This window comes from Mytilus edulis, chromosome 4, assembly GCF_963676685.1.
Source record: "Mytilus edulis chromosome 4, xbMytEdul2.2, whole genome shotgun sequence".
In the NCBI taxonomy this organism is placed as follows: domain Eukaryota; kingdom Metazoa; phylum Mollusca; class Bivalvia; order Mytilida; family Mytilidae; genus Mytilus; species Mytilus edulis.
In genome coordinates, this window is record NC_092347.1 from 55,554,461 (window position 1) to 55,578,390 (window position 23,930).

The 23,930-nt window shown below is 31.0% G+C and overlaps 1 protein-coding gene across 1 annotated transcript; it reads left to right on the forward strand.

The window, feature by feature from the left end:
* Window positions 1–3,240: 3,240 nt before the first annotated feature.
* Window positions 3,241–21,386, forward strand: LOC139519980 (BOS complex subunit ncln-like). The gene is made up of 15 exons (XM_071312309.1): window positions 3,241–3,511; window positions 5,287–5,477; window positions 6,471–6,618; window positions 9,291–9,385; window positions 10,037–10,120; window positions 10,645–10,748; window positions 11,120–11,208; window positions 12,752–12,876; window positions 13,175–13,365; window positions 13,966–14,083; window positions 15,442–15,605; window positions 16,424–16,477; window positions 17,507–17,585; window positions 18,914–18,992; window positions 19,870–21,386. The coding sequence occupies exons 1-14, from the start codon at window positions 3,346–3,348 to the stop codon at window positions 18,977–18,979; spliced, it is 1,674 nt and encodes a 557-aa protein (XP_071168410.1). The 5' UTR covers window positions 3,241–3,345; the 3' UTR covers window positions 18,980–18,992; window positions 19,870–21,386.
* The last annotated feature ends 2,544 nt before the right edge of the window (window positions 21,387–23,930 follow it).

Here is a 23,930-nt window from a genome sequence, read left to right on the forward strand (position 1 = left end):
ATCATCAATGACTTCATCATAATGTAGTGGTAAACTTTTGAACAAGCTTATATTCCAATAATTCGGAGCTATTATTGGTTAGTAGTAAGCAAGAAAAACGTTAACAGTAACATTTTTATTGCAACAGATGCACATTTCAACATTTAATGTCAGTGACACTTGGATAAAATATTCAAAGTCCAAAAGCTAATAAAAAACATAAAAGAGCTGACAAACAAAAAAGGACCAATAGGCAAACCAAACCTGGAACCAAAAAACAGAGAAAGCATGATATATATTCCTCAATTAAAAATCATTTCCAGAGATGAGTGGAATTGTAAAGTGAGATGCATTGTCATATCTTTTACCTTCTTTCCCTCCATTGTACAAGACTTTAGTGAAGAGATATAAGATGTGGTATGAGTGCCAATGAGACAACTCTCCATCCAAATCACAATTTGTTAAAGTAAACCATTATAAGACACATTTAGATTATACAAGTTCAATCTGGGGTCCATATATTAAACGTTGACCACAGATATGGTATAAAATAAATACATGTAGTTATAAAATTGTTCATTTATGATTAAGAACAAGTTTGAGGACAGGCAGATTTGATATAAGAATAGTGCTTATAATAAATGTAATAAGAATCTGGTTTATAATAGTTGTCATTTCAACAGCCTCTTTATTGTATTTGTATTTGCAGTAGATGTGAGATATTGTCAGTGAAAATATCTAAATGTTACATGAAGGATAATGATTTGCCTATATTTGATGGCAAAGGACTTAAATAAACAAACATGTCAGTTCATCTGTCCATTTATAAACACAAACATTTGGGAGAGAATTTGAATGCAAAACAAAATTGGGCCACATGGATTGTGTGGATAAGCATCTCTTACTTTGCATACATCTCCAATCATATGATTTCATAGTTACAGCTATGTACCTTAAAAACTTATATCAGACTATCTGCTCACTTCAAGATCACATTACCCAAAGCAAACTGCTCAGTTTTAGCTCACCTGGTCCAAAGAGGCACTTGAGCTTTATAATATTGTCCCCCTTCTATAAACTTTTCTATAAAAATCTTCTCTGAATATGCATCAAATTAATGATTTGAAGCAAAAGTTTTTTCACATATATATTAGATGTCAACTTTATAAGATGTAATTGGAATCCAGGTTGATCAGTCAAACTTGCCACTGTTAAAGATAATAACAATCATTAATTCTTTATTTAAAGAGGGCAAGCACAATAAGTTACAATAAACTTAACTACCGTGAGGTTCTTGCATATACATTACAATACAATGAGATTATTAGAAACAGATATTTGCACATATGAAAAAGAAGATGTTGTATGATTGCAAATGAGACAACTCTCCACAAGAGACCAAATGAAACAGAAATTAATCATCAGGTGGATACAGATAGAAATACATCTAACAAAAACACAAATGTGGACATACATTGTAGTTAATTTATGATCATATAATTCAATGTGTCAATAAAAAAGAAATGAAATATCGATATGTATTGATTAAATGATTTCAATAAAGTTGTTATTACATCATTAGTACGGCAGTACCTCGTTTTATCACAATAAAAATCAGGAACAATTTGTCAATGACCTGTCAGAGTTCTATCTTTTCTTCTTTTCTTTTCTTCGTATAAGCTTCCTATTATAAGGAACACCCCTTAACGGGTAATATTAAAATATCAAAATATTTAAAAAGGGGGAAGAAACAAGGATAAAATATATTACATTAAGGTAAAATCCAGAGGTGGTGCACTATACATAGACAGTGAATTGCATAGAAAACAAAATCATATCATATAAAATATAAAATTATTTACATAAAAATGATAAACCGATCTACAGAAGTCATTTAAATCAAACAATTAGTCAATCATTTTACCAGTAAAAAGGTTCTTATAGTTTTATAACAACACTGAATATTTGTTATAAAATATAGTGAAATAACTATATATACTATAACATTAGTTTATAAAATTTAGTCTTTTATTTGAATTTTCCATTGTCTATATTTCAGTATCTGTATCTTAATGGTAACTGTCATTCGTCTAGCTTTTTCAGTAGAGATATCCTCTTGTAATGAAGCTTGAAACAGAAGTGTCTTGAAAGCGATTCCAGTTTAAGAATTAACTCTTCTTTGAATCCAAGTTGTTTCGTATATTTTGTACAATCCAATACCAGTTGTGTAACTGCTAGTTTATTGTTAAATAGCAGCTCCCAAGTTCCAGGGGGAGAGTTTTCAGTCACAAGTTGTTTAATGGGAGTGAAGTATTCTTTTCTCTCATTGCATAGAACTGGACACTGTGTAAGAATATGCAGTATATCCTCTATTTCCCTGTGGCATAGCAGGCAGATGGGGTCAATTGTATATTGGCTGAACTTGTGCTTATCGGCTTGCACCATGTAAGTCCCTGTGAGCATCCTTACTTTAGTTGAGGCTTTTCGAATTTCTATCAGATTCTGCTCTACTGAGTCCCATACTGGATGAGTTGAGTCTGCATTGCCAAAGTTGAGGTTTAGAAATTTTAAAGAGGACATTTGTTGAGCTTCCTCTTTGAGTTTGAGGGTCCAGAGGGATGTGATTTCTGTTTTTACTAGTTTCTTCCAGGATAGTTTTGATGGAATTGAGATGTTTTTGTCAAAGATATCTGGTAGATTATATTTTGCTAATAATAATGCAGTTTGGAAGAAGAAGCTGTTGTTGTTGTCAAAGTTCACTGCTATTTGTCTGTTGATGATTTCTTTTATTTTATTGTTGGAGCAGGTTGTAAGAGAATGTAAGAATGTCAATTTTCTCTTGTGAATTTCTGCTTCTACCGGGAGAACTCCGAGAAGTAAGTATACCGCAGGTTTTGCTGTTCTTGTGGCAAGAGTTTGTATTGCACGCAGTGTACCAATATGGAACCTCTCCAAAGTCTGAATCTGGGTCTTTGTTAAACAAAGGATTTCAAGACCATATAGAAGTCTTGGTAGCACATATGTCCTATATATTGTGTAGGAGATTTTAGGGCTTAATCCATTTGTACCATGCAGTCCTGAATTCATAAGGGCATATTTCGTTCTTCGTGCAGATTTTATACGGTCTTCTATATTTACTTCATTTTCCTTTTTGCTTGATCTTTTTAGGCCTAAATGAGTAGTTCTATTGAGATTCTATTGTTCACGTGTTGCTTTATTTATGAGTGCAACTTAATTTTGATTACTTCCCTTGGTTAAACTCTTTTGTTTATTGCCTCGATTTCACGAATCACGTTTGGACAGCAAAAAGGGACGCCGGTTTTCTGTTCACTTGTTTTGCAAATAATTCCAAAACCTCTAGCAATCATGGTGCTAGAAGAGATGGGAGAGTTGTTAGAAATGTTCAAGCACAGTTTCCCCCTCTCTTTCCTATTTTTTGTCCCGATTCTTGTATTGATTTCACCCGTAAACACAGCACATGAGTTCTCAGCGTTTCGGATGCAGCAGTACGATCTTCATGGAACGCATCATGGTAAACAAATTCATTTAAATTATGTGACCCTTTAACGTGCTTTGGGTTTACCTTCAAGGGTAAGACGTTCTTTTTATATTGTTTGATCAGGAAAATCCTCTAATGAAATATTTTGAGCTTACAGATGTCATTTTTATGCCCGGGTGTGTAGATGGGTCATAAAAAGATTTACCCTTTCATTTCATCTTGGAGTCCATACTCTAAGGCAGCAACCATTTGATTTTCTGGGGGGGGCTATGGTTTTTTTTCTGTGCAAACTTTTTTTTTCACCTGCGGCGAAAACCAATCGGTTTTTTTCGCGACAAGTCGAAAACAATTTTTTTCTTTCAATTTTAGCATTACATATAGTGGCAGCTGAGAGTGAAACAAACAATTTTTTTTTCTCAGAATCAAAAACAAATTATTTTTTTCTCCAAAAACTGGAATCCAAGCAGATGATTAAATACAACTATGAATTGTAAACACTAGAATTGAAAACCAAAAGATTGTAAGAAAAAGAAAGAAGAAATAGGAGATATTTTATTCAGACACTCAAAATAATTCAGGGCCTAAAGCATTTATCAATTTAACCAGGTTAACTGTTCCTGCCTTTGAAGATAATAAAAGGTGGTAAATTTTTATAACATGTGTGCTTTAAGAAAGTTGAGTGCCTTGTTTAGTTTAAAAACAAAAAGAAAAGAATTTTTTTTTTTTAAATTATAGCAATCATAGTTTCTTACTTTATTTTCATCAAAAAAAGATAACTTTTCATGAACTTTACACACTTAATAAAACTTATTTCTTGTATATTTGTTGTTTTCTCAATTTCAATGAAAATCATGTGAAAAAAATTCCAAAACTGTCCAGAATCTTTTTTTCCTTAAGGCCCAGACAAACCCCTGCTTTAATTTGCATCAACCAAATTTTATGAAACAATTACACAATGCTTATTCCCACAAAAAGAATTTTGATGGTGTCACTTTTCCTGTTCTAAAGTTGTGTCCCTTTACAAATGGAAAAATGGCTGAATTTTTCGTTTCTATTCTCAAACTTAGGCTCATCTCCAACAAAGTTTATGATACTTATATATACACAATGCTTATTACCACAAAACTTAGATCAAGTACACTTTTAACTTGGACTGTCCTTTCTATAGTTATGTCCTTTTATAACTTATATATATGATATGCAAGCAGTGGCATCATCTGTTTCCCTGTGACACATTTTACGTAAATTTTTGAATGAGTTGTAAAGGTTAATCAACAAAAAAAGCCATTGAACAATCAGATCTTACAGCTGATTCATTTTAACATATATATATATGACATTGTGAGGAAAGAAATTTACGGTAAAATGCAAAAACTCTAAATACGTCTTTGTAGAACAATGTTTGAGCAGATATTTTGCCAAATGATAAGTTTGAACTTGGACTGTACAAAAGTTTTTGCTGATCATGTCAATTTCAGAAGATAAAAAATGAGATCAGACTTGCAACTCAACTGTAAAACAACTTATTATCGCAATCGATTTATTATTGTGACTTTCCCAAGTAGAAAAACAACTTTTATATAAATTGTCCCGTTTGTAAAACTTTGATCTTTCCTTTTTAAACTACATGAAGTATTAAAATTATAAAACTTTGAAATTTAATAGCAGCGAAGTGGACTATAAATGGTATATCGCAAAATCAAAAAAAATTGGGCAACAGTACTTTTAATGGGTATCTTTGAAAAATGTTGTACTGTTATGAATTTTACTCTACAACTATTGTTATGTCCCTTTTATTAATTTTGCAGGATGTCAAGCAGCACAGGTAAACATGGAAGCCAGACCAATTGATGCAAAAATGATCACAAGAAGATGCATTGTTACAAAAATGAAAGAGTTCACTATGGCCAAGTATCGTGACTTGATACAGGAAAATGCTGGTGCATTACTTATCATACTGCCAAGAAATCTCACGTCACTATCAGAAGATGACAGACAGGTAACTAGCATTTCATTTGATGAACTAAAGTAAAGTCTGAAAACAAACTAATTAGGATCTACAAAAGCAAAGTAGGTGAAATAAAATGTTTTCTGTTTGTTTAACTCTTTTCGCTGACAAATCCCAGTTTCCCAGGATTGACAGGTTAGACAGCTGAAGATGAGTCCCGGTTTACCTGGATTGAAATACCTCTTTTATATATCCTGCTGAAAAACATTGAAAACACAAGTTATTTTTCTTCGTTGAATACCTGGATGAAAGTGAAAACATGGGGCTTCCATTTGTTGAAAACCGTGTCAAAATCACATGAAATTTATGGATTTTACTTCAATTTGAAATGAGGGAACAATTATTTTGAAAGAATTGAAGCCAGACTAGTATACTTTTTTGACAAAAAATGCTGTTTTATGTACAAAACACTTGGAATAGACATCATTCTGACAGTGAAGAATTTTGTTCAACCTTGTTAAAAAATTTGCTGTTTAGTGACAAAATTAACCTGAACAAAACTGTCTATGGTGTAAGTGAATAAAATAAAAATATATATAACTAGGCAACTTTTTATTGATATAAAAAATGAAAATCTCTCACTTGTGTCACAATAGCCAGGGAAGCCATCATCTCAGAATAGGGTCTGTCGAGCAGCTATCGGTGAAAGGGTTAAGTCAATGTTGGCAGGTACAAAATTATGATATTAATTTATACCAATTTTTGTCACATTTGCATTCTGAAAAAAAAAATGTTTTCATTTCGCCCTTCAGCCTAAATTAATTTTTACAAAAAGGACTTATGTTGGTAAGATATCCAACAAAACAAAACACAGGTGGTTTAAATACATGTGGCCATTGTTTCATGGATTCAATCATGCTAAAACTGAATGAATAAACACAAATAAATGCTTAAAATAGATTTAAACTTTATTACTTAAATGAACTCAGAATCTATTATGTGTAAATTCATTACTCAATTACTTGTTGATATTTGTAATTCTAGCACTTACAGACAGTAGAGAAAGATTTAGCAGAGGAAGGGAGCGTTAGTATTCCGGTTTACTTTGCTGAAGAAACAGATGAGTTACTACAGGTTTATGATGCTATACAGCTTGGTAATACTGGAGACCAAGCAGCATCAGCTCTGGAAGGTAAAACCTCAGTGTTAGACTACTATGTATCATGTACTGTAAATTCAGAAATTATTGAGTGCCTTTATTTTTGACATTTTGACATTTAAGACTAAAAAGTGATTTTAATTTTTGTGATATTGAGAAAAATCCTGTTTAATTCAATCATATATAAAAAAAGTTCAAAATACAAGTCTATATTATTGTGGTTGTAACCCTGTCACATTTTTCTCCCAAAAAAATCTATATTACTGAATTTACAGTATTTTATACATTCATTTGTTGATTCAGTTAACGTTTTACTTGAAATATTGCTCAGATTACAGCTAATTTATTTGAGCATGTTCCAGTGTTCTCCCCAGGATTTTTTTAAGGTGCAAAATTCAAGGACGCGTAACTCTTTTTTTTAGAGTGAACTTTTGTGATCTGAAGCAATCAGTCATTAATCCATGACATGCAATATGAATTATAATGCTTTGTGTTATGTGTTTGAGAATGCAGAGTATTTAATAATGAATTACAAGAATATATATATATATATATATGAAATAAATTGATTTTAAACACAAAAGTTATTTATAAGTCAAAATATAAATATTCATCTCTGTACTCTCTGCTCCTTCTAGGGATAAAGTTTCAAGATAGTGTTATTTTGTTGGACAGTCTGTTCCTCAATTTTGTCTTTATCCTCTTTAGGGTTGAAAACCCCCTCTCACAATAACTTTTGCTTATACCCCCTTTAACATTTGTAAGCCATGAAAACTCAGTCAGCCACTTGTCATTGAAACCAGAAACATGGTGCTTGCTGTTATCACTTGCTAAAACTTTAGCTAGGTTGGGATTAGGAGAAGCAATGACATCTGCTTAGGCCAAAATTAAAAATATGTTTGTTTTCCCTCCCCCAACCGGGTCAAAAATAAGCCCCCGGGTCAAAAAATTATTTTCCACAAAAAAAATCGAAATTATTTTTTCCTGAAAATATTTTGTTTCCATTTTTGGAAAGTGCTTGAAAGCAGTAGGATTGATAATCTAAATAAATACACTCAAATTGAGCATAAACAACTGATAAGTGGCCTGGACTGGACAAGTCAAACCATTCATGTGACCATGCTATGACAATCACATCCAGTTAAAAAAAAGAAAAAAAAAGAACCTGCCTTCCTGGTCTGTTTACAAAGGGTAGACCCGGGGGGAGGGGAAACAGACATTCTTTTAAATGTGGCCTTATACTGACAGTGAAGAGGAAGGTGTATTCCCCTTTTCATTAGAAGTCATTAGGCTGAGAGAAAAAAACTTCTACCTCCATCATCTGCCTTTGCTTAGAAGTCACCCTTTTGTTATTTGCAGAGAACATGTTCATTCAGAATTAATAAAATCGAATATGGTTAAGATATTTGATCATATTTGGTATACAACTTTTTAAAACAGCAATATGTTAATGAACAGCTGACAAGTTTCCATAGTTTTACATTACGCTTCCGTGTGTATTATTGTTAAAACCTATCTCTGGCAGATATAAACGAAACTTTGCAAGTTTTTTAAAGTTAAGACCATATTGAAATTATCAACTAGTGACATTATATAGAAGCTTCAGCAATTCCGTACCCGTGTTGATTGTCACATATTTGCCGACGAACGGAATTTTACGATTGATGTTCAATGATCATTTTATTTCTAAAAACACAACAGTTTGAGACAATTTACCTTGCAAGTAACATTTTTTCACTTTATAGTAAAATAAATCACTTCTCTTTATCTTTAATCAAAGTTTATTTTATTTTTTTCAATTACAAATACTCTCATTCATAATTTTCATCGTAAATATCTTAAGCAATGTGTATTCAAATTTATCACGTGTATTCATCACGTTCATTGGTCGTGTTAAAATAGATACTTCTTCTCGACCAATGAAAAAATTCGTTATTTAAATGGTCAAGTGATCACACACACAATGCATAAATACAATGTATTTGCGATCTATTTCTTCAGTTTCTGCACTGAAGTTTTTATTTTTTTTAATTTTCTTCTACAAATATCTATCTTCTTGATGATCATGTACGCTATTACATGATAACGTAGTCCGATAAGGCTGAGATAAGCGTGGCTCAGGTAAAACTAATTATCAGTTGTTGCGTAACACTGACCGATCTCTCAGCGGTGATCAGCAACTAGACAATTTTAACCAACATTTATAATGAAATTGTGAAAATTAACACGCTGCGGGATCAAGTATTAAGGGACAGCGGACAATTAAGACGCTGCGGGATCTTTGAAAATATTATGAATGCGCTGCGGCACCGCAGCGTCATATCGGCCTGGGGAGAACACTGTGTACTCAGAACACAAAAAATAACTTATTTGAATAGCATTTTAAATTTTATGGGAGTATAACAATAAAAATCAAAGTAGTATCAGAAATGCACTTAAAAGTGATTGTAAAGTTCTTGATGAATTTCAATTTTCACCTCTGAAATTTGCACTGATATTGTCTTCATATTGCAAGTTCTCTGAATAACAATTAACTGATTTCAGGTTGGAATCAGTTCGTTTCTTTTAAAAAAAGGAGTAAGAATTCAAACAAGATAAGTATTTAAAATTGTTTCTTTGTATAAGTATTTATAAAATTGTTTCTTTGTATTGTAATGGTGTCCTTATTCATAATCAGTATTGAATGAGCATTTTTTTTTTTTTAGCCTTGATGAGTGGGGCGAGTGCTAATGGTTTTCAGATGGTAGTAGGTGGACCTCAGTCAAAAAGTCTACCAGATTTCCAGATAACTAATATTCAGGTACAATATAAAGCTTTAGTCAATATGGAAAAATAAAGGTTTGGAAGGTACCAAAATGAAAATCTGAACTCAATATAAAGCTTTAGTCTATATGGAAAAAATAAAGGTTTAGAAGATACCAAAATGAAAATCTGAACTCATAAATCTAATTAGAGACCAACAAAATTATTTGTAAAATTGGAAAAAAAAAGACTAAACTACTTAAAATCAAATATATTATTAAAATATGGGTACATGGGTACCACAGCAATTTCACCACAATAAGATGCATGACTATTCTCAGTCTCAATTGCCAGTGTGGCAAGTTCTGAAACAAACTGCCTTCTAACCTTCCCACATATTTTTTTTCTGCAGTAACCCTTATGATGAGTGTTTATTTATTGATAATTTTGTAACTTCAACTTCACTTTTGTATTTTTGAAACACACTGGACAGCTTATTACTCACATTTTGCACCTACTTTTTCATTTTTCAATGGAAAGATTTTTAGGATTTTCTTTTGGGTAACATAGATTTAGTCATATCTGCACACAATGGTACATATTTTTATCAAGAGAAAAAAAGGAGGCTCAGGAAAAGACATACACACTATAGTTTAGGCGTGGCCTATTTCTATTTTATAATGCTTATAACAATAAATTTGAATTGCAGGGCCATCTGTCTGGGTTTGGTATAGAAGAACAGTTACCTACAATAGCTGTTGTGGCTCACTATGATGCATTTGGTGTGGCTCCTGTAAGTTTATCAAAATGTTTATACATTTATATATACAAACAATTTAATAAGAGGCATCTATTCATTTAAACTGAAAATCTCGAAAAAAAAAAAAAACATTTTGAGCAAGACAACAAAAGTGGGATTGTACAAAATCACTATTGAAAGTACCATATTAAAGAGTGCTCTTAAAATTTATTTCAAATGGATGATAAACTGTCTTTGTGAAAAAAATTGTATATCAGTGATATAAGAAATAATTCTGGTTTGCAAATGCATATTACTCCATGCACCATACAGGTGTTCAAGTTCTCTAGCAACTTGCCAGTTAAGTCTTTAATTTTATCAACAAGCTATCTTGGACAATTATTAAGCAACCAGGCTCATTAAGATATATATATATGATTTATGATGTAAAAGTAATGTAACATTTTAATTGTCATTTATACCATAAACAATTGTGAAAATGCAATTTTCACCCATATAAATATATACTTTTACATATTCTGTTTTAGATGTTGTTAATCAATTAATTTTTATTTTAGGGTATGTCAGTTGGTGCAGATTCAAATGGTAGTGGTGTAATAGCTTTGTTGGAGTTAGCTAGACTGTTTTCTAAACTTTACACAAACTCCAGAACTCATGCAAAGTATCCTTGCTTCAAAATTATGATCAAGATTCTAAAACTAGTTCTGACACTAAATTTGAAAAGAAATTACTGTGGATTCATTTATTTTTGAGGGTATCACTTTTCGTGGATATTTGATTTCGTGGTTTTGAAATTTCTGTTTACAAAGCTCTTTGAAAATTTGTAATTCGTTGAACATTTAAATGAGGGTTCAACTGTAACCATGAAATCCACGAAAATTGGCATCCAACGAATAATTATGAATCCACAGTATTCAAATATAGATACATCAGTTTAAAGATGATGTTAATCATAGGTATGAATTAAATTTATTACGTCTTTCCATAGACAAATAGGTACACACTTATCACTTTTTCTTTAACCTGTGTAAGATATAACCTCATTTTCCTGCTGTCTGGTGGAGGTAAATTTAACTACCAAGGAACAAAGAGGTGGATTGAAGATAATATTGAAAATCAGGGTAAGTGTATTGATTCAGAATAAAGCAAATATGTTCTAATGAAAGAAGTGTCTACACTATAGTATATAAAAGATTAAAATAAGGATAGCACTGGGTTACAATAGGAATAAAACCATCATTAGAAATTATTTAATCTGATGCTGCATTCAAGACTAATGAAGAAACCCCTAGTAGCATACATGCAGAGGTATGTAGTTGGTTAAAATTAATTTTCAAGTAAGAATGTAAGCATCTACAAGATGCCACATAACCTACAATAGAATTCAACAAAAATCTATATTAAAAGGTTATAACTCTGCCACCACCAACACAACAAAAAAACAATGAAATAAAACCTTAAAAAATTTTGTACTTGATAGTAGAAAGTGGCCAACATATTGACTGCTTATTCACATAGGTATTGGAATGACAATAAGTACGGTTTATTCACAAAGGCATTCAAATGAGAACAGCGACTCTTTAAGAACCTACACGAGTCAATAAAATCATACTATAAACATTTATAGTCAGACATGTATTAGAAAATTTAATATGAAAATATAATAGATACATGAGATAATATTTTATACATATTAAAAAAATAGCGATATAGTGGGGTGCCCATTTTCGCCATTGACACAATTTCGCTGTTTAAGGATTTTGAGGTGTAAAAATTTCAAAGGATGGCTGAAATGGAAGAAATGTACCCGTAAATTATATTTTTATAACAAATATAATATTTTTTTAAACTGAGACAAAATTGCGGCTCCTACCGAAAATGACCGAAAAATGGACAACGATTTTCAGACAATTTCCTGAATAAAAAACACGATTTCAAAGAAGTATTTCTATTAAAGTAAATATTTGACTGAAAGCCCTAATTTTGTATTCTTTATACCTTTGAAATGTCTGCTATTCATGTATAATGCAATTGATTTGATAAAAATTATTAAAAGCTGCGGTTATTTGGTTTTAAATAGATGTGTAAAAACGGCGAATATGTGTCCCCCATTGACAAAACATCCAGAAATTTCAAACACCCTTTAATCTAACTTTTCAGATGATTTTCTTAAAACAAACCGCTTTTCAAGCTTAAGTTTATTTTGCATTTGAAGTTATCTTCATATAGAAATATCAGTATACTTCAAAAACATTTAGACCTGAACATAAACTGTAGAAAACATGGAAAGATGTGGCGAAAATGAGCACCCCACTCTAGAGGATTATATGTTTTCTGAATTATCTTTACACAATTATACTTCCTTGAAAATGAAGCCATTGAGAAATATCAAATATCCTGAATTTTAAGAATCAAACAACGGTAAAGAAATAGTTTCAGTATACATATTTGTTTAGGGGCCAGCTGAAGGACTCCTCTGAGTGCATGAGTTTCTCGCTGCATTGGAGACCCATTGTTGTCTTCAGCTGTTGTCAGCTCTATGGTCAGTTTTTTGTCTCTTTGACACATTCCCCATTTCCATTCTCAATTATATTTCTTAAAATAAAAAAACTCATCTTGCAACAACAGAAAAGTTGTGAATAGTTGTAATTTAATCTTTTACAGAGTCGAGTCTGTTGACAGATGTAGCATATGTTTTGTGTTTGGACAGCCTTGGAAGGTCAGACAATCTATTCTTACATGTATCAAAACCACCAAAAGAAGGAACAGCAGGACATACTTTACTACAGGTACTGTGTTGGACAATTGTCAGAGATATCCAAATCATATTGAAAATTGTCTTGGTATTATGGAATACAATTTACTGCAAATTTAAGAAATTGAACCATAAATGCAAGAGATTGTGAACATTCAGTAGAATATATTGTAATAACAAACTTTTGTCTAGCTAAACGGTGTATACACTTTGTCATTCATGAAGTGTTTTAGAATTTCTTTGAAAAGAATTATGCTGTTCAAAATTTATCACAGAAATGAAAAGATGTCAAATAACCTTTTTTTAAGAAATATATTTAATATTTATTATAGAACATAGAAGAAGTGAGTAAATCATTCTTTGAAGAAGTTAAATTCAAGATGAACCATAAGAAGATCAACCTTGCTGAGGACATGTTAGCTTGGGAGCATGAGAGATTTAGTATCAAAAGATTACCTGCCTTCACAATGTCAAGTCTGGAATCTCATAAAAACCCAGACAGAACATCTATATTAGATAAAAGGTATACAAGGTGCTTTGTCAATGTTAATGTCATCTCAAGTCTGGAATCACATAAAAACCCAGACAGAACATCTATATTAGATAAAAGGTATACAAGGTGCTTTGTCAATGTCATCATTCTAGACTATGCCAATGTAACTAATGTAAAATATCTACAAATATAATGCCTACCCAATTAAAACAAACTTGGAGCACGTAGGAATTACTTCTAAGTGAAATCATGTAGCCTACAAGGAAGGCAGTGAAATTTATAGCACAAGATTTTTTTACACAACATAAAAATAAACATTGCGGATTCATTTATTTATGTTGTTGGTATATATATCTTTCTTTTGCCAATCAATGGAGTTTTATTTTAGTTGATACTTGATATTGTGGTTTTGTCAAAGTCTGCATTTATACTTAAATGAATACTTTAAATATGGTTTATACCCACATAATCAACAAAAAATATGGAAGAAAGACAGAAATTTTATCACAATTTAATAAGTTTTCCCGAGTTTTCAAGTACAATTGTATTGTTTCTTGTGGTGTCTATTGAAATTTAATAAACATAATTTCATTGCAAAAATGATTCTTATTTTGTGGTCTTTTTTTACAGAGATTCAGTAGAAGTTTCAAAATTAACCAGAAACATACAGATCCTAGCAGAAGCATTAGCTAAACATGTATATAACTTAACTAGTCAGGGAAACCTTCGTCTGTTCTCAGAAGGATTGGTGAGTCAAATTTAAGTTGGAAGGCATACCACAGAAGTATTTACTTTTTTTCTAATTTTAAGTTCAAATTATAAATTTATTATGATATAGTTCTTAAACCATGGAAATTGTAAAATATTACATATTTGGAAATAAATAAACTCATCATAGATACCAGGACTAAATTAAGTATATACGCCAGACGCGCGTTTCGTCTACAAAAGACTCATCAGTGACGCTCGAATCCAAAAAAGTTAAAAGGGCCAAATAAAGTACGAAGTTGAAGAGCATTGAGGACCAAAATTCCTAAAAGTTTTGCCAAATACAGCTTAGGTAATGTATGCCTGAGGTAGAAAAGCCTTAGTATTTCAACAAATTCAAAATCTTGTAAACAGTAAATTTATAAATATAACCATATCAATGACAATTCATGTTAGCACAAAAAGTGCTGACTACTGGGCTTGTGATACCCTCGGGGAAATAAATCTTCACCAGCAGTGGCATCGACCCAGTGGTTGTAAATAAACTGATCATAGATACCAGGACTAAATTTAGTATATATGCCAGACGCGCGTTTTGGAAATAAGAGACTATTAATTGCAATGAAAATACTTCTATATATTTGTATCACCATATACTTCGCATTGTTGACATGTAGTTGAATGATTTGTTATTTGATGAGTTTATTTTGGACTTTAACAATTCAATTTCCATACAAAGTCTTTAGAGTCATTAGTAATATTTGTAATATTTATTTTTTTATTTTGCCCTTTGGGATGAAGAATACTCTAATCACTAGTGAAAAGGTGAAGGTCTCAATAGCTATTGTTAGATAGAAATTTAACAATCGTCTAGCTTCAGGATATCTTTTGAACTGCATGTCCTAGTTTTAACTTACTTGGATGGATAAATGCCCATTTGAAGAAAAAGACTACGATTCATTTTTTTTTACATCACCAAATAAAACAACTTCACAACACCATTTTGTAAACTAATGTTGGGCAAAATTTTGAGTTTCTAGATTATATTTTTTGTACCAAAATGTCTAAGCTCCACCAAATCTTGCTAAAAAATTCACATTTAAAAAAGTCAGGACTCTTTGATTTTCAGTAGGTCAAAGGTAAAGTCATCTATAAAAAGAATGAAATGTTTTTTAATCAAATTTAGAAAAAAGGATTATTGATTTTGAGGTCACAAGATTAAAAACAGAGGTCACAGCAACATTTAGTTGACAAACTAGTGGTTTTCAATTCATTAGCACAACTGCCTGAACAGTTTCCAGTCTTCTTTGATACTGCCATAAACAATAAACTAAAAATAAAAACAATTTATTCGATAACTATTCACATACTAATAATACACCTATATTTTATTGGCAGGAGGTACAGAAAGACTTGGTGTCTGCATGGTTAACACAGCTCACAGCTAAATCAAGAGCCACACAATTACTGCATAAAGATCACCATTTATTGAGCACACTAGAAGAAACCATGAATAGATATCTCAAGGATGTTAAAAGGTCTACTCTGAAAGCAGATAAAAGGTATTACCATAAGATCTTTAAAAAAGGACACATTTCAAGCATTGTCACATTTGATTTTGGTAGAAATATGCATTTTGTTGAAATAATTTCATGATCTTTATTACCTAGTCTGTTTTAAAACTCTAAATCAAAATTCATGTTGCATGAATTTTTTTTCACTATCATGTGTTACTCTTACTAATAAATTGACATTGCTCCCTCTGAATATTTTTTTTTTTTATTAGTACAGAACCAAGAAAAAGGAAAATAATATTAAAGTCTATTTATTAAATTTTGATATTATATACATAAGAGAATAATCTTTCATTGCAAGATTATTTTCTCTCTTGAGAGGGGCACTAGCTACGAGATATGAAAAAAAATAGAATGTGATTTTGTTGGATTCAATCATTAAAAAAGTTAAAAAATGAAATAATTCGCTTTTAGCAGCCAATTTTGTCTAAATAAGCAATGAAACATCTCTGGTAAATTATTCACTTGCAAGTGAATAGTTTGACCTCATTGAATCAGTATACATGTGACCTTCAATTTAACCCATAAGCTATACCGGTAGATTGGTTATGCATGAATTTGTCATGTTAATTAATTAAAAGGAAATGAATTTCAACATTGAAAGTAAAACAAAGGTGAACCATTTTGTTGACTTGACTGGATCCACAAAAAAACATTCCTTTACTGGTAAATACTATACATATCTTTTGGTTTTAATCTATAACATGAAATCTATTTTTAAAATTTGAATTTCAAAAGAATTATGACTGCTATTATGTTATTTTATTCCCATATGTATCTTTTCATGTAGTAATTGTTTTTTACAGGGACCCAGAGTTTATATTTTATGATGGATCTCAGTATGTAATGAGTGCCTACAAGTAAGTTTGTATTAGATTTTATGCTTTAAAGATATAAATCTAAGGACTGGCTCTAGCAAATTTTACAACTTAGAATTTGTGATTTCTGAATCTTAATGCATTCTGGGTAATATTTTCAAAAGGTACATGATGAGTCAATGAAGTCCTCAACAAGGTTTTACCAACCAATGGTGTACTTTTATTTTCTTTCTGTAGTGCAATCAATGAAAAAACAAAAAAATCTGCAGATTCTGAGGAGGCTAATTTGATAAAGTGATGTTTTATTCCTGATGTGTCTGAACTCTCTAGGCCTAGACAAAGTTACAAACAATTGCTCAATTGAATATATGAAGAACAAGAATGTGTTCATAGTACACGGATGCCCCACATGCACTATCATTTTCTATGTTTAATGGACCGTGAAATTGGGTTAAAAACTCTAATTTGGCATTTAAATTAGAAAGATCATATCATAGGGAACATGTGTACTAAGTTTCAAGTTGCACTTTAACTTCGTCAAAAAATACCTTGACCAAAAACTTTAACCTGAAGCAGGAGAGACGGACCGAAGGACGGACGGTCGAACAAATGGACCCACAGACCAGAAAACATAATGCCCCTCTACTATCGTAGGTGGGGCATAAAAAAAATTGAGGTTGCTATGTGTCCAGTGTTAAGTATTTCATGCATATCGAAATTGATATTAGATTAAAGTATGTGTGCAATGGTAAATGAGACAGTTCAGGAAACATAATTGGAACAACATTAATAGTTAAAAATCATTTCTGCCTCCAAAAATAAGCATTGCCTTATGTAATATGGTACGCTCATATGGTTTTAAAAACAAAGTTTCAAAGCAAATTTTTAGCAGTTTTATAACTTTAACATTTATGAGAAAAGGCACCAAGGCTAATGTTATAGTTTGATTTTTGTTGTTGCCAGTTGCAGACTGAAACATAACACTTTGGATTTATCTGGGGAACAATGTGTCAAAATGTTACAAGCAGATTTAGAAAAATATGTAATAATGGCATTTTACTTTTATTTCAGTGTGAAACCAGCAATATTTGATCTTTTCTTAGCAGCAGGAATTGTAGCTTACTTAGGAATTGTTTATCTTGTTGTACAGGTATGTATTTTACTTGTTGAGTGATTATTGTCAGTTTCTGTTTTAACAGAACTCTTTAGAGCTTTGAAGATTTACTTTTGAACATCACAGCAGTTCTCCAAAAGTTATGTTGATAATTTGTTCATCAGTAGTGAAATGGCATTAAAATTAGATTTTATATAATGATCTAAAAATTAGTATCATTACTTTTCTTTAAACTTTGGGATACCACCAGATGAAATATGAAGACAAGGTCAAATTAAAATTACAAAAAAGGCAACTTGATGTTGACATAAAGACAAGTTTGATGATAACATTTATTTATAAAAAAGCATTATGTAAACATTTTACTCTGACATTTAATACATGTATGATTTAGACTAGTTTTTAATGTGAGTGACATTTATTTCAATGATGTGTTCTTAGTTTGATGTTGATCAACTATTTATGAATTCCAGTCTGGATGCAAATCAAAAGATTTTTATGGGATCCTTGAGCTGAAAATTGTCAATATCAGGCTGAATTTTGAAAATGAATTAACCATACTTCTGAAAAGCTATAGCTCTATCTGAAAATTAACAATCAACAAAATGCTTGCAGTGGTTGACACAGACAATTTAAAGGTGATACTCCCCCCATCTTGATTTTTTTGCACCACCCTTGGAATTCTAGCACCGCCACTCATGGTTTCCTCTAAACCAACACTAAATTTGGAGATTGTAGAAGAAAAGTTAGAAAATTTTGAAAATAATATTGTGTAACTCGTTAAGTTTACAATGCATACACACATACACATATATGGGTTCGAATCCCGGCGAGGGAAGAACCAAAAATTTGCAAAAGCAAATTTACAGATCTAACATTGTTGGGTTGATGTTTAGACGAGTTTTATATACATTATGTACACAGCCATGTATCACCATCATTGATGGCGATCCGATGGATACATCTGTTGTAGGGTTGTCACTGACTCAGACGTACTTATATATATATATAAAGGAAAGCTTATTTTAATAAGCTAGAGTTAGAGGAGGGGATAAGGTCTCTGCGCAATGCTAGGGGGTGTTGTCGTAGAAGTTAGAAATAAAAAGTACAGGTTCAAGCCCCGGCGCTGGGGAGGAAGTTACGAATCAAATCTACTCTAACATCGTTAGGTTGATTTTCTAGGCACTTTTTATATATATTTATAATTGTTAGCATTTTTTCATCAGCTAAATTAATTCTTTTATAAGCACCATCTTTTTAAATTGATCAGTTGTAATCCCAGTGCTTAGAAGAGCTAGTATTATCTCAATGTGCTGCTTGAAGACATGTCAACAGTAAACCTTTGATTCAATTTTATTTTTCAGAATTTCAGCTATGTATACCTCATCTTACAGAAGTTTTCAATTCCTAGAAAAACCAAAGTGCAATGAGAAAGGATTTATTGTAAGTATACCTTCACCATATTCATTCCTGATTTATTTAAAAATATCTTATATTTGACACTTGTGAGATTAACATGGGTGATGTCATATTTTGTTATCAAGAACAGAAACTCACCTTTTGAAATTTTAATTATAATATTTTAAGTCCTTTCTAAAAACAAGTTACTTAGCCTCAAAATTTGGGTAAATATTATTAGTTGTGAATCTCTTACCCATTTTCTTTTCGTTTCCTCGACTGAAAATTGCATTTTGAATAATGCATGCTGGAAGGTTTAGAAATTGTGTTTTTGATGAAAGAGAGTATGAACCACTCTATTGTAATGTAATTTCAAACATATTAGAGAAAAAAACAGTTGCAATGTGTACATATTTTGAAAATTGTAAATAAGATCATTACCTTCATCACAAAATGATATTTGACTTAAATCAACATCTTTGTGTAAGACATATGGTGACAATTTACCTCTAGCTAAGGATAATGCTCATGATAAAATAAAAAAAGGCTGTTTTTGGTGGTTTCTACAAAAAAATTTCGCATCTTGATTTCAGGAAAAGATAAGGCTTAAAGGAAATATATATAATTGGAATTTTTATAGATTCATATTCTTGTCAGTTTATTTCATTAAAATTGCTGATATCATGGTCTTTTCATACCTTTTCCATACACCTTATCCCTATTCCTGACTAACCATAGAATCTATCCAGCTTGAATTATTGATGTCATACAACAATCACCTTTCCATTGTGGCATCAGATATGTTATATTATGACATCAAAATTTTACGGGAACCCGTGTGATGTCCAGTAATGGCAGACAAATAACAATAAGGTGTAATGAAAGGTTACATAGGAATAACATTTTGTATTTTCTTTTGCAGTTATGTTGAAAAAGCTGTACAGAATACTACATAAACAACACAAAAATATGTTGTGAATTCCAAAGAATTGTTGTTTGTTCCAAAAGAAGCTCATATTTTGTGAATATTATGCAATAACTGAACAAATGTCTATGGTCTTGGTGCATTTTGTTGTAAAAATGTAAAATCTGTGTATTTATATTTTATATATCAGGAAGGAATGTGTGTCTTTTAAATTTTTTGACTGAGTTTTTTTGTAGTTTAAGTTGCGTACTACAGTTGCCATTTTAAAGAAAGACGTCTATGTTATGTTTATATATAACTTGCAAAATTACATTTTCAAAATATGAGATGACATCTAAAGAAGCATATTTTTTATGAACATTTGTAGAATATTCTGTCAAATAAGTATGGTACCTTAACTATGTATATGCATGTTTTAATAAATACAAAATGAAATCCATTTTCTTTAAGTTTTACATACATGATAATACAATAACCATACTAACCAATTTTTTTTGATTGCTTGAAAATATATTTCTGAAAGGTATTTATTTTCATACAAAAGAGATCATTGTTGAAATTCTTCCTTCTAAAACAAAAATTGATTATATATATATTTTAAATTTTTAAACAAAAGAAGAAAAAAGTTTGAAAAAAATAAATAAAACAGGATGAAAGTTTTACAAATATTTTATGTTTTTAAATGTATTTCTTGACAGTTTTTCTTGACAGTTTTTCAAAAAGTCAATTTAAGAAAGTCGATAGTCTTGATACCAGATGTACTGGACTTTTGATAATAGTTTAAAGTCAAAATGTAATTTTTCATGTTAAGTTACAATTTCTGTTGTAAATGAGAAAGTTCATCCTCCTGTGTATCAGGAAATGTGTTCGTTTTGAAAGTAAAAAGATGAAAACTGGGTCCTTGTTAATTCTTTTGAGAGCACATATAAGATTTCCCCAACAAAAAAAAAACACCATCATATTTATCTTAAGCTTTGATTAAACAATTTTTCTGAAAGAGTTGTTTATCATCAAGGACCATTGAAGAAAACTGAGGAAGTTGGAAGAAAAAAAAAATCATGGAAAGGATTTCACAACTTTAAATTCAAAATTAGTTAAGTCTTTGACTTCTAAACTCATGGTATACATGTAATTGGTAGAATCACAACTTTAAATTCAAAATTAGTTAAGTCTTTGACTTCTAAACTCAGGGTATACATGTAATTGGTAGAAATGACAGTTAGAAGTAAAACAATTAAAAAAAATTAAGCATCAAATTGCAGCAGACAATACCAGTGTTTTTGATGCTATAATGTGAGATAAGTACACCAATATAAGGACTCTGATTTACAGAATTAAACACAACTAAGACTTTTTCAGAATCCTTAACATTTGGTATATATTCAGTTTTTATCTTTTTACATAGATTGCACTAGAACAAATATTTGTTATGAAACCTAAAGATAACCAGATTTTGTACTTAATATAAACATTTATTTATACAATCATTTTTGTGAATAAAATACTGAATGTTATTTACTTCTTTTTTATTCAAAGAATTTTTCAAAAGAAAAATTTACAGGTGTGAGCTATTACCGTCATTTGGAGTCAATTATGCACTCTAGTGGGTTAACTTGTAATAAATATATAATTGTATCTGATATAAAAAGAAGTTCTGGTATGATTGCCAATGAGACAACTTTCACAAGATACCAAATGACACAGAAGTTAACAACTGTAGGTCACTGTGGCCTTCAACAATGAGCAGTGCCCATACCGCATAGTCGGCTATAAAACAATTAAAAAAACAAAACTTACACAATAATTTATGAACAAAATAATACACTAAAAAATATGTAACAGCAACAAACAAGAACCACTGAATTACAAGTTCCTGACTTGGGAAAGGACATACAGAATGCTGCAGGGGTAAACTAGTTTATAGTTACCAAACCATCCCCCTAACTCTATGACTAACATGAAAACTTTCCGTTATGGTCAACATATTTACCGCCAAACTTTAAAAATAAAAGGCAATTGAGATCTCTTTAAACAATTTTATAAAGTTAAGCAACCAACATTAAAAAAAAATGGCCTATGACCTAACCCACAATTTAACATAGTATAAATCACTCTTTTTGTCAAGCCTTTATCTTTTGTGGAATAAGTGAGACAAAGCGATCCTACATTTCGGTGGCGTCCACAAATATTCACTCTGTGGTTAAAGTTTTTGAAATTTCAATATCTTTCTTAAACTATCCTGAAATTGTAACAAATGTGGACAGAAGCTTGTTTATGATCAAAAGCTAGTATCTAGAAGGAAATTTTCTTGTACCTGTTTTCCCGTATTTTACTTATAAATGGACTTAGTTTTTCTTCCAGTTAACATTACATACAGTCGCAGTTTAATGTTTTTAAAACATTTATTATATGCATAAACCATCCTGGATTTTAACCAAACTAGGACAGAAGGTTCTTACAATCAAAAGATAGTATTGAGAGGAATATTTTTAAATTTGTTTCCCCTCATTTTTGTTGAGCCTATGATTAACAATAGGCAAGACACTGGGTTCCGCAGAACCCTTACAAATTTTACATTAAACTTCAGTTTTATTTTTTTTTTCAATATTCTGAAACATCTTTAGCTTTACAAATAGGTTTAGCATTTAGAATTACAAAACTTATAGGTTTTGTAGGCAAAACCACGAAATCAAATATCCATGAAATAGTTTTTCTCAATCCACGAAAGTTGATACCCATGAAAATAAATGAATCCACAGTATATGGTTTACTCTGGGATGTAGTGTGTTTCAAAATAGGTGTACAGATGAAAGCCTTTACCAAAGCATTTGAAATGTTGTTTTTTTTACCACTAAATACAAATCATGTTCACAATTGATTAAATTATCTTTCTAAAAAGGGGGGTGGTTGTTATTAAAATGTATATTTTATGTTTCAGAGTTACCTGGTTGTATTCATTAAAAAAAAGTGGATTTTCCAGTTTTTCAAAAATGCTTTCAAAATTTTCATGAAACTTTGGTGAATTGTTTATCTCTATTGACGTGAGCTCCCGTTATTTTTGTAAATTTAAGATTTTTACGTTTTGGAGTTTTAGTGATTTTTTTCATAAAAAAGGGTGATTTTCCAGTATTCTAACAATGCTTTGAGCAGTTATCGTGAAAACTCTGGTTTATATCTATTAAGATTAAGTCCCTTTAGTTTTTCGTGAATTTGTTATATGAATTGAGAAGTTATTGAACTTTAAAGGATATTCTTAATCATAAAGTTGTAGTCCTCGCCATCATGATCAGGTTGACTGTTTTGTTACAGTATGTTCAATTTGCCACAGTCCTACGAGTCCTCAGAGTACGAGTCCTTTCAACGTTTGTGAAGATCCCTGAAATCTACCGATCATCAGAGTTTTACTTGAAACAGGAGAGATATCACTAGTTACACGAGGTCCGTCACCCTGTCGGAACACCAAAGTTCACTGTTTTATTTGTTGGATAGGTGCATTACACTAGGAAGTTATGTCTGAAGTGTTATGTAGATTTTTGTTTTTATTTGGTCAATGTGTTGTCTGGTCTTTTATACACAAGAATATTTAAACTAGGGACTATTTAGAGACTGACATATAAACACGTTTCCATTGCCGAAGACTATGTTGTCCCAAGTCTTGTACTGGTTTGTGCCGTTGTGTTGTCCCATTGACATAACCCACATATGTTATTCATACCACAGGAAAGATATGCTGTGTACCTGAAGGAGAGATCGCCACTCTTATATTCAATTTTATTTTGTTATTTCAAGTGCATTTCAAAGATTGAACAACGAAATTATTCAACTGAATCTAGATGATTTTTTCAAGTTTTCTTTACACCACAAAATTTATTTTATACTTTTGATAGTTTGAGAAATGTTTTACATTGTTATAAATAAAATATGAGAATTTGAGTCAAATCGGTGACCATAAATTTGGCAGCTAAACTTTATTTAAAGCACATTGTTCTCTGGTGGATAGTGATCGCATTCGCAACCATACCACATCGTCTTTTCATTATACAAAAATTATGTTAGCT

Bases quoted from the DNA above. Each gene is read 5' to 3' on its own strand.
- LOC139519980 (XM_071312309.1), top strand. From the start codon at position 3,346: ATGGTGCTAGAAGAGATGGGAGAGTTGTTAGAAATGTTCAAGCACAGT. The intron at 3,512-5,286 runs GTAAACAAATTC...TTAATTTTGCAG, and splicing joins TCTTCATGGAACGCATCATG to GATGTCAAGCAGCACAGGTA. The intron at 6,619-9,290 runs GTAAAACCTCAG...TTTTTTTTTTAG, and splicing joins AGCAGCATCAGCTCTGGAAG to CCTTGATGAGTGGGGCGAGT.